The sequence below is a fragment of the Carassius carassius genome, chromosome 37 (genome assembly GCF_963082965.1).
Source record: "Carassius carassius chromosome 37, fCarCar2.1, whole genome shotgun sequence".
NCBI classification, from domain to species: domain Eukaryota; kingdom Metazoa; phylum Chordata; class Actinopteri; order Cypriniformes; family Cyprinidae; genus Carassius; species Carassius carassius.
In genome coordinates, this window is record NC_081791.1 from 25,179,182 (window position 1) to 25,191,637 (window position 12,456).

Genomic DNA, 12,456 nt, shown 5'->3' on the forward strand with positions numbered 1-12,456 from the left:
TTATATTAATTTAATTACTTAGCCTATATACCAGATAGATGAGCGTTTACATAATATAGCCGCACTCAAGCGCACGACCACAAGAAGAGATGTATGAATTATTTATTAATAAACTGGTGTTTTCTGTGTCGCAGCAAAGATGAAGTTGATGATGCGGTCTCGCCATGAATGCCAGAGAGAAATGCACATTTCATATTACATATTCAGAGTGTAGGCTAGCCTATTTATTTTAGTTTTGAATATTTTCGTTTAAAAGTAGACATTTCAAACTTTCTATAATAGATAGCCTATATTTCTCAAATCTGTGAAGCACAAGCTGAGTTTCGGCGCCCTCCAGTTCACATGCAATGCAAGTGATCGTGTCGGCGCCTTATTACACTGTCTGCTATATATTTGCTTGTTATTTAATAAATACAGGCAATTTGTTGATAAAACATTGATCAAAATTAAGATACAATTTATACAAAACGAAAATCTTGTAAAAAAGAGACTACAAAACAAAACTTAATGAAGTGGTCAAAATGTTTTACCCATGTCTCCAGACATATTGCACATCTCATGATGTATCATATCTTTCTCATGCTGCATGCTCACTTTCATAATCAACATTGATTAAATTAAAAAACATAATTACATCACATATTTTCCAACCCAGCCCTCGGCCCTGTTGCAACAGTCGTTGTTTAGGTACCTTAAACACGCACGTACAGTCTCGGAGTCATCGCTGCAACCAGGAGATGAAGAGAGCTGAGATCCACATCATCACCTACATCTTCGTCTCTGCCACCCCTGGATGCTAGCGCGACCAGCGCCATTGCTAGGAGGGCGCCAGCGCCTCTGTCCTCAGCACCTCTGCCTCGCGAGTGGATGATAGCCCTGGCCCCTGAAGACGCCTAGCAATGGTTTAACCTTTAGTTAAGTAATACCTTAAGAGTCTTCGTAGCGCGCTAAGAGACAACGTTATCGGGAAACGCTGCCCAGGAATGATGCTTATGATGCGTAATGGAGATTCCAAAGCGCTGTTCTTTGGTCAGAACCAAGGAGAGCGATCGCGGATAGGTCCGTCCTATGCACCGAATCTTTTTTACAATGCAACAAAATATTTAAAGAGCATCAAGCTATTAAAATCTATATATAATCACAGATAATTTAACATTATATTAGTCAGTATTTTTTATTAGGTTAAACAGTGATTAGATAACGTTTTTAAAACTGGAATCCCCCCCAAGAAAAAAAAACAATGTCTGGCCAATCCGAGGCCCCCTGAACACGTGGGGCCCCTAGGCTGCAGCCTATGTAAGCCTGTGCATTAATCCGCGCCAGGTCACGAGCATAGATCGGTGATCGGTTTTTATAATATGCTACTATTTAAAAACCATTAATTCGAAATACTACCAAATAAAGCAAAAAAAAAAAAAAAAAAGTCCGGCTCTTCAATCTTCCCCTGCCCATCGAGTGCTTGAAGTGCGTCAGAAACAGAGCGCGCGCACGATCAGTTGTTGGTATTTTGTTGTGTAGCGTGCCCGACGCCGCATCCAATGTAGACAGCACTGCTTTTGTTAACACACAGCTCGTAGAAACGGGCCTGGCAGCTCGCGCCAGTTCTAGACACGGTGAAAGTTTCCTGATTGTGACGGAAGGCCGAATTTACATGACACATTATAAATGAGCATAGTCTGCGATAGATACAGTGCCAAAAAAAAAGAGAAGAGGATAAAGACAGAGGTAAAGAGATGTAGTGAAAGAACAATTTATTGCATAGGAGTAAGATACTATAATTTCATGGCAGTTATTTTTACCTTAAACTTAATGTTAGCAGTTGTGAGTTCTGAGTCCCCAGACTGTGATTTTGTACAATCATGTCAGTTTTAAGACGCATTTTTTATTTTTATTTTTTATTAATGTTTTACTCTACAGTTGTGCAGTTTTGGGGGGATACAGTACAGGCCAAAAGTTTGGAAACATTACTATTTTTAATGTTTTTGAAAGAAGTTTCTTCTGCTCATCAAGCCTGCATTTATTTGATCAAAAATACAGAAAAAATGTAATATTGTGATATATCATTACAATTTAAAATAATTTGTTTTCAATTTATTATACTTTCAATTATCATTTATTTCTGTGATGCAAAGCTGAATTTTCAGCATCATTACTCCATTCTTCAGTGTCACATGTGACATCCGGTCTATCACATGATCCTTTAGAAATCATTCTAATATGATGATTTATTATGAGTGTTGGAAACAGTTCTGCTGTAATGTGTGTGTGTGTGTGTGTATATATATATATATATATATATATATATATATATATATATATATATATATATATATATATATATATATATATATATATATATATATATATATATATATGCTAAATCATGAACACAATGACAGGGTGAAATGGGCTGTGATGCATGGGGCGCCAGTTAAAATCTTGCCTAGGGCAGCAAATTGGTCAGGGCCGGCCCTGCTTTAATCTAAAAAACAAGAATGGAAAAGAATCAAGAATCGGTATCGATTCCAAAAATTGTTGAATCGAACAGCCCTACCTGCTCCGAAGTTCCGATCTGAATCAAATGATTCACAAACCTGCTTTGAAGTCGTGGCCTAATGGTTAGAGAGTCGGACTCCCAATCGAAAGGTTGTGAGTTCGAGTCCCGGGCCGGCAGGAATTGTGGGTGGGGGGAGTGCATGTACAGTTCTCTCTCCACCTTCAATACCACGACTTAGGTGCCCTTGAGCAAGGCATCGAACCCCCAACTGCTCCCCGGGCGCCGCAGCATAAATGGCTGCCCACTGCTCCGGGTGTGTGCTCACAGTGTGTGTGTGTTCACTGCTCTGTGTGTGTGCATTTCGGATGGGTTAAACGCAGAGCACAAATTCTGAGTATGGGTCACCATACTTGGCTGAATGTCACGTCACTTTCAAGACACGTCACTTTGAAGTCCCGATCAGGGGTGCATTTACCAAAAGCAACTATGGTCGCAAGTTCCGTCGCTACCAACAGAGTTTAATGGAATTAACGACCATATTAGCTAACATGGTTTTGGGAAGCAATGATTCACTAACCTGCACAGATCTGAATCAAATGATTCTCGAACCCGCCCCGAAGTAAATTAAATCCGTGCTCCGACGTCCCGATCTGAATAATGATTCGCGAACCATATTTCAGATTGGGAGCATATCACGAATCTTTCAATTCGCAAAATGATTTGCAAGCCAGCTCCAAATTCCGATATGAATCAGAAGATTTGCAAACCTGCTCGGAATTCCCGTTCAATCAAATAGTTCGCGATATGCGTTCCGAGGTCCTAAATAATTCACAATATGTGCTATGGAGTCCCGATGGATCAAATGAGTCGCGATACGCTATCCGATTCAAGCGCTTCGAAATGGTGAATAATTTTACAATGCAATGGTGACTTGGAGTTTCAAAAAGCTCAATTTCACCTATCACTGAAAATATCAGCTTATAGTTGCCAATAACGCTTCCTCCAGAGAAAAAATCCATCTCCCGTTTTCCTCTCACATTAAAAGACACAGTCATATTTGTTTTTTGCTAGAAAGGATGTTAATTGAAGGACTGGAGTGTTGTGTGGATTACTTGTGGATTATTGTGATGTTTTTATCAGCTGTTTGGACTCTCATTCTGACGGCACCCATTCACATTGGTGTGCACGTGATGTAATGCATTTCTCCAAATCTGATGAAGAAACAAACTCTTCTACACTTTGGATGAACGGGAAAATAAAACTCTCCTGTGCTTAAATACAAGCTTTAGAAACGTAGTTTATTGCACTAAAAAAAAAAGATTACACTAAGTCATAATTTTTTTAAAGTACAAAACTCATTTCCGTATTATTTCATATTTTGAAACCAGTTACTGCAGAACTGTATGGGAGCAAGTACCTGGAATCTGATTGTGAGCAACTGCAGTTAAAATACAGACACGCAACTCATAGAAAACAACTGCATAGTTTGAATACATTAGATGGGGATGCACTAATATTGTTTTACTTGTCATCATTTTATTTTCCAGTTCTACAGCACGAACCAAGACCACTCCATCGTCAAATATCCTCCGTAAGTCCTATTACAATCAGAGCAATGCATACAGTGCAGTTTACTTCGCAGTAACTACCTGTCAAAATCAACAGCAGATTTATTGCAAGTTAAAACAGTTAAAAAGTAATAATAAAACACAATACTTTAGTGCCAAAGTCATACCTAACGTAATGATTCATAAAGGTGAGCTTCTTACTGTAAATAAAAATAAAGAACGTGATTTGAATCTGTGAATTCTTCCTGTTTTGTGATTGGCTGCTTCTCTGTGCATTCATTTGCAGTAGGAAAACTGGATTTGCAGAACACAACTATTTTGCAGTCAGCTTCGCACAGGATCCAATGTCTACCCATAGCCTTGATCTTACGGGGAGAAACAAGCAAAGCTCTGCTTAACATAAACTGAGGCAATATGAATAAATATGAAAAGAATATTTACATACGAAAGTATTTACAGAATATGGACTGCCGTTACACATCTACCAGCTAAAGTACCGCGATTACAGCTGCATGCCATTCTAAAGAACTCGTCGGGACATTTCCAAACCCTTACCATTATCATATCAGCACAAACATCCCTACAACTCAAATTGATTTCATTCTACATTGTCTCAGCAGTGATTATATTATTTATTTGGGTATCTCAAACCATCACTAACACCTCACAGACAAGGTTCATGGCTTTCTGTGAATCTTATTGGAAAGTAGCAGCGATGGGACTGAGGTCGTTACCCACAATTATATATAACAATGGCTATTTTGCATATAACATATTGGCAACTTTGACGGCACGTGTCAGAATTTGTCTCAAAAAAGCCGAAAAGATAAAACATTTGAAATTTAAGCATTTAACAAGCTTTGAGGATTCAGTTCAAATATCTCTTGAACAATATTCATAAATGATAAAGGCAATAGCTCCCCGACACTACAAAAGCAGATGTTCTTCCTTAGTGCTTTTGTCTTGTTTTCAAGTACAAATATTCCTAAATCAACTTTAGAAGCAAAATACTTACGATAAAAAGTGTTCTTTTCTGAAAAAATAGATCAAAGTTAAGCGAGTTTATGCTTAAAGTGAGAAAAAAATATCTGATAATTGAGTAAGAAAATACCTAATCTTAAGGATTGCCAGATATCTTTTTTGTTTTAAACATAAAATCATTTAATTTCAGAAAACTCTCCTATATAATTTTGCTTGATTTATGAATGTTTGTAATGGGAAAACAAGACAAAAATACTAAAAGGGGGAAACTTTTTTTTTCCAGTGTACAAATTTAAGTGATGTCATAATTTACCACCCTCGTGTTATTCCAAACATTAATGCTGTTATCATTTTCATGGGATACAAAAAGAGATATTTAGAGGATGTTTTTCTCATGCAATAAATGTAAAAGTACTGTATATGGAAAAGAGCAGCATGAACATTAACCTAAACATCTCAGTTTGTGTTTTACGTGAGGGTTAGAAAATGACAAATGTTCATTTCAGTGAACTATTCCTTTAAATTCTAATTACAAATCCTGCTCATCCTCTTTGTTACAAAAACAACATTAATAAAAATACATTTTATACATAATAAAACAGTAAAAAAATCATTTTTTTCCTTTGTATCGGCACACAAAGTAAGACTATACAGTCACATCTGCTTTAAACAAAAACAATGCTTTATATCAGTAGTTGTTTCGAATACTAGAAGAGTAAAATGACTGTATCAAATGAAACCGCATTCTGAACGACTCTCCTTTTGAGTCCATATCAAAAGGATTTCAGAATTCAGAAGTGACTTCCAATCATGTGACCAGTGTTCAACCAATCAAGTTCTTATTCCAGTCTATCCAGGTTATTACAAAAAAACAAATAAGCATTATAGGACAAAAAGCTAATTTCTACCATTAAAAGGCATAAAATACTATGTTCAGATACAGCCCCTGGATATCTTTTGGAAGACATTAACGGGAACGGGTCGCAGAGTTCACGGTGAACACCAGAGCTGATGGAGCTGACGCTTTGGGGGTCCGTGGGGGGATGGGAGAGGAAAGAAGAGAGGGATTGTGGGAGGGGAGATGAATGACAGATCTGGAGCATCTGCTAAAAGGGTTTAGGAGAGAAGGGGTGGTACATCGAGGTCAAGAAAACAGCTAGGGATCAATCCGCAGAGCTTCAGGAAAAAAATTTCCTTGCAACTATCAGCAGAAACGACGGCGGCTGAAGATGCAATTTGTTATTGAATTTCTTTGCAGAAAAGATGCACCTTGTCTTGCTGTTTGCAGCTCATCTGCGATGAAAGTGGAGAAACATGCGATTATGTTATAGATGCTATGACTCTGAAACCATGTTAAAACCCAATAAGTTGCTGATTTAGCTGGATGCGACGTTGTCGCCTGTGTGGATCAGTATTGTTTGGGTTATGCCACAAACATCCCACGTTCCCGGTCAGGGAAATTATATCCTTTTCGCTTTTCTCACACTTGACTGGATCTGCATCTCTAGAGGTTCTCGCCCGGCTGGTACTGTGGTTCAGTGGAGGTGAAGTAGTCTTCCAGGAAGCTCTGGAGGTATTCGAAGGTGGGCCGCTCCTCGGGCTCCTTGCGCCAGCAGGTCAGCATAAGCTCGTGGAGGGATTCGGGGCACTCAGCGGGACAGGGCATCCTGTAGCCTCGCTCCACCTGATCCAGCACCTCCCGGTTCACCATACCTGAGCAGAGGAGACACGTCAAACAGAGTGGATGTGGGTCAGGTGTCAGACTGTGGTGCAGGCACATTTTAACCAGCCAGAGGATGTGGTTGTCAGCAGGGAGGAACAACCAGAAATGCTGTCATGTGCTCTTTGCGGACAGATCTCTTTAAAATGTCATTTAACATGATAATATTATAAACTATGTTGTCATAAACACACCCTATATTTAATATTTTATATATATAAGTATATATATATAATATGATTATTATTATTTTTACAAATCATTACTTTATGAACTTTGTCAAAGAACAATCCTCAAAAAAACTTTTTTTTTTTATAATTTATTCCATCTTTTTTGAAAGTACAATAATAACAATAACATACCATTCTTTAAACAAATGTAATACATGAATTAATTATTATCATTGTTAAAAATGTTTTTTTTTATGATACACACACAAATATATACACATATAAATATTATTATTGCTTAATTTATTAATTCATTTTATTTCATTTTGGGTGACATAATGCTTAATAATTTATAGAATAATTTAAATGATAAATATTAAAAACATTTTTTATCATTTTTATTATTATTATTATTTTTTTTTTAGAAATGTTGAACCCTGCACTGGACTCGATGTGAAAATAAATAAAGCAGGTGAATATATATATATATATATATATATATATATATATATATATATATATATATATATATATATATAAATAATTTATAATACTTTTTTTTTTTAAAGTGAGCGGATGACTTTCTTTGATTAATATTTGTCTGTAGAGCAGTAGTACCTGGATAAGGCACCCTGCCTTTGGTTGCCAGCTCCGTCAGTAAGACCCCAAACGACCACACGTCAGATTTGATGGTGAAGCGGCCGTAAAGTGCTGCCTCTGGCGCAGTCCACTTGATGGGAAACTTGGCTCCTGTTGTAATAATGATTTAAGAGAGGCTTGTCATCATAATTAAACTGATTCAATTAAGGTCAGAAAAAGCAACGACATGAAGTCTTGAAAATGAGACGGCCTCAGGAAACAACTGAAGATGTGTAGAACATGGAGAAGGTGCTCCTGCTCACCCTGTCTGGCCGTGTATTCGTTGTCCTCTATGAGTCGAGCGAGGCCGAAGTCAGCCACTTTACACACCAGGTTATCACCCACCAGGATGTTGGCAGCTCTGAGGTCCCTGTGCACATAGTTCATTCTTTCCACGTACGCCATTCCAGAGGCGATCTGAGGACAACACATAAATTATAACGCCGCCCTCCAGAGTATCCACAGAGTAGAAATAGATTCATATACATTATGAAGACAATGACATGTAAAAACCGCCACCACAATGCTGTTTTTAGTGATGCATCCTACACTATCCAAGTCTAGAAATATAGTTCCTCCTTCAGTACAGGGTTATATAGTTTTTTATTTTTATTTTTATTTACTCAGTGAGTGTTTAAATTAACAACATTTACATTTAACAATTTGGCAGACACTTTTATCCAAAGTGACTTATAACACTTTCAAGATAGTGACCTTGGCATTGATGCTGTGCTGTACTGTTTGAGCCACAGGAACTACATTTTGTTCATCAATTTTTTGTTCTGCTGCTTAATATTTTTTCAGAACATGTGATACTTTTTTAGGATACTTTGATGAATAAAAAGTAAAAAAAAAAGAAGCTATGTTTTTAAAATATAAATATTTTGTAATAACAATATAGACTACTGGTCAGTAATTTGGGGTCAGTAATTTTTTTTTTCTTTCTTTTTTTTTAATAAAATCAATACTTTTATTCAGCAAGGATGTGTTAAATTGATAAAAAGTGATAGTAAAGAAAATATATTATTAGAATATATATTATTAGAATTATTATTTTGAATAAATGCAGTTCTTTTTAACCTTTTATTTATAAATATATGAGACAGCAGAACTGTTTCCAACACTCATGATAAATCAGAATATTAGAATGATTTCTAAATGATCATGTGATAGACTGGATGTTACATGTGACACTGAAGGCTGGAGTAATGATGCTGAAAAGCTTTGCATCACAGGAATAAATATATATTTTTTAAGTATATTCAAATAGAAAACTATTATTTTAAGTTGTAAAAATATTTCACAATATTACTGTTTTTTCTGTATTTTTCATCAAATAAATGCAGGCTTGATGAGCAGAAGAAACTTCTTTCAAAAACATTAAGAATAGTAATGTTTCCAAACTTTTGGTCTGTACTGTATATATATATATATATATATATATATAATACACACACACACACACACACACATACTGTACAAACACAGCACAAACATAAAATTTGTAAATATTATTTATAATATAATATAATAATACTTATTTTCAGACAGGACGCATTCAATTAAGGCTGTTGTTTTAAACTTTCAATTCATCAAAGAATTCTGAAAAAAAATGTTTATATATATATATATATATATATATATATATATATATATATATATAAACAAATATTAAGTAGCACATCTGTTTTCAATATTTATAATAATCAGAATTGTTGCTTGAGCAGCAAATCAGCATATTGATTAATTCATTAATGATTTCTGAAGAATCATGTGACACTGAAGACTGGAGTAATGATGCAGAAAATTCAGCTTTGATCACAGAAATAAATTATATATTATAATATATTAAAATGGAAAACAGTTATTTTAAATAACAATATTATTTCTGCTTTTTATAGCATTATTTTATCAAATAAATGCAGCCTTGGTGAGCATAAGATGTCTTTCAAAACATTAAAAAAAATCAGTAATGTACATTTTATAATATACTGTTTCCAATTATATTACTTTTTATTTAATTATCAAAACTATTATTTTTCTTTGCGATTTCATTATTAGATATCCTATCATAATGTACCTGAGAGGCCATATCCACAAGCTGAGGCAACCGCAGCATTTTCCCCATGTCACCCTTCAGGGAATCCAGCAGACTTCCTGTGAGAGCAGAAATCACAGCGTCTCATCTCCATTCACACTTTTACTGGCAGACCTCTAGATGCTCTATTTACACATCTTCCAGCGAGTTCTCATTTCTTAGACATCTTTAGCCCAATATAGTTCACTGGATCTCTGTACTGACCTTGTCCCATGTACTCAGTGACGATGTAAATGGGCTCCTCGGAGACGACTGCGTAAAGCTGCACCAGCTTCTCGTGCCTGAGTTTCTTCATCACCTGCGCTTCCTGCAGGAAGGCCTCAGGAGACATAGTGCCAGTCTTCAGAGTCTTGATGGCCACACGTGTCGTGCCGTTCCAAGTGCCTGATGGGAAAAAGACACTGTGAAAGCTTTGCTTGCATCATCACACAGCTGTGGTATTTTGCACTGCTGAACTTCTTATTTAACTCACAAAGCTTTGGTTTTCAAAGGAAGGAAGTTGAAAGAAGAAGTCTTACCCATCCAGACCTCTCCGAAGCAACCCTGGCCCAGTTTGACGTCGAGTCTCAGAGAGTCCCGTGGGATCTCCCAGGCGTCCCGTGCCAGGCCCTGAGTCTGAGGCTTCAGCACGGGACACACGTCAGTCAGACAGTGACACAGGCCGTCTGCGTGCTCTGTGACGGACACAGACAGAAAAGAGCATGTTTATTATTTTTTACAGCTGTTAAAAAGTTTGCATTGTTACTGCAATAGTATATATATTTTTCTTTCTTTTTCTTTTACTTTTTTTTAAATGGGTAGTTCTGGCTCATCTTGATTCTATATTAAGATCCTTTTGTTGCAGAATTAAAATTAAAAATGGCAATGTATCTAAATTAAAAAGTTAATTTATGAAATTATTTGTTTATTAAAAATAATAAATAAATATAACGTATTATTTTAAATAATGATAAAATTATTTTAACGTTTTAAGTATACCTTAAAAAATGAAGATTCATATTTCATATATTATTAAATAATTTAAAATTAATAATAAAATAAAACAGAACAAAATAGTAAAATACTTATACAACTTACTATATAATACCTTATAACTTATTCTAACTTAAATAAATGTAATTAACCACATTAACAAATTAATTAATAAAATGCATAAATATTATTATTATTATTTTCAGTAATAATAATAATACAATTTAACAATTATTTTTACAATAAAACAATAACATATCTTAAATGTATTATAATTATTGTTGTATCATTATTTTTCCATAATAATAATAATAATACAAATTTACGTAATCTACAAAATTATTATAATTATTGACAATAAGTAATAATATATTAACACAAATAATAAGAATACCCATAACTTAATAACCCACAAATAACTGAAATGTTGTTAACAATATTAATTTATTTATTGTGTAATCTTTCTCGTAGCAGATTTTTAGGACCTATTGATGCTATGTATAGGGCAGCATGAGAAGTAAAGGATGAGTAATTATGGAATTGCTTTATGCAATTTATTTTTTTTATAGATTCTTATAACTCAAGTTCCCACTTCCAGAAATACCCGTCTGTATCACTTCCCTTCGCAGACATTCAGAAAGGAGCAGGTGTCTATGAGAAAGCGACTCACGGCGGTAGTGGTTGACCAGCTGCTGTAAAGTACTGAACTGTGTGCGCGACGTGATGTAAAATCCCCCGCTGTCCAGCTTCCTGATCTTGTAATGTTTGACATTTAGACCCTTGACGTTGTCATAATCCAGAACGGAAAGACAGTAGGCACCTAAAAAACACAAAGAACACACTTAATAGGTGAACTGGATAACATGGACAGCATTAACAAACATTTAGATTTGAAACTGTTAGATTAGTATGATGGGTGCCAGATTCTAAACTTTTGTAGTATTTTATTTTTCCTTGAAGTAGACTAATCCGAGCAAAAACATGAATTTGGTGCATTTGTTTCTTTTGCAGTTTCTGCAGTTCTGTTCAGACAAATGGAGGATGAGTAAATGTGACAGAATTTTCATTCTTGGGTGAACTGTCCCTTTAAAAGGCCTTTTACTTGGTAAGAAAGTATAAACTCAAATCAATCAGACGACAGAAAGTATGTAGTAGATTGTGTATAACAGGCCTTTCAGGAACATTTTGATCACGTTGATGATTCTGGAGCCTGTTTCATGAAGCAAGTTAACCAAATAAGTCAGGCTTATTTCAGTCAGTCTGAATTATTTTGAACCGTAACAGCAGACGATAAGTCAGACTAAATGTGACCCTGGACTACAAAACCAGTCGAAATTGAGATTTACACAACATATGAAAGCTGAATAAATAAGCTTTTCATTAATGTATGGACAAATTTATTAGGATTGGACAATATTTGGCCGAGATACAACTATTTGAAAATCTGGAATCTGAGGGTGCAAAAAAATCTAAATACTGAGAAAATCGCCTTTTAAGTTGTCCAAATGAATTCTTAGCAATGCATATTACTAATCAAAAATTTAGTTTTGATAAATTTACAGTAGTAAATTTACAAAATATCATCATGGAACATTAAATTGCACTTAATATCCTAATGATTTTTGGCATAAAAGAAAAATCAATAATTTTGACCCATACAATGCATCTTTGGCTATTGCTACAAGTATACCCCAGAGACTTAAGACTGGTTTTGTGCTCCAGGGTCATATTTGGACTTATTTGGTAAACTTGCTTTCTGAAACAGGCCCCAGGTCTTCATAGGGTTAATAAACACTGTGTAAAATGCTCTG

At 35.3% G+C, this 12,456-nt stretch overlaps 1 protein-coding gene across 4 annotated transcripts in view; it reads right to left on the reverse strand.

The window, feature by feature from the left end:
* Positions 1 to 3,781: 3,781 nt before the first annotated feature.
* LOC132118506 (proto-oncogene tyrosine-protein kinase Src-like) overlaps positions 3,782 to 12,456 on the reverse strand; it is a 56,927-nt gene continuing 48,252 nt past the window's right edge. For all 4 annotated transcript variants that reach the window (XM_059528386.1, XM_059528387.1, XM_059528388.1 and 1 more), the window contains 7 exons: positions 11,316 to 11,465; positions 10,192 to 10,347; positions 9,878 to 10,057; positions 9,656 to 9,732; positions 7,839 to 7,992; positions 7,555 to 7,686; positions 3,782 to 6,759 (listed from right to left, as the gene is read on the reverse strand). In XM_059528386.1, coding sequence (XP_059384369.1) covers positions 6,551 to 6,759; positions 7,555 to 7,686; positions 7,839 to 7,992; positions 9,656 to 9,732; positions 9,878 to 10,057; positions 10,192 to 10,347; positions 11,316 to 11,465 — 1,058 coding nt within the window. In that variant the 3' untranslated portion in view covers positions 3,782 to 6,550. The remainder of the gene's footprint in view (positions 6,760 to 7,554; positions 7,687 to 7,838; positions 7,993 to 9,655; positions 9,733 to 9,877; positions 10,058 to 10,191; positions 10,348 to 11,315; positions 11,466 to 12,456) is intronic.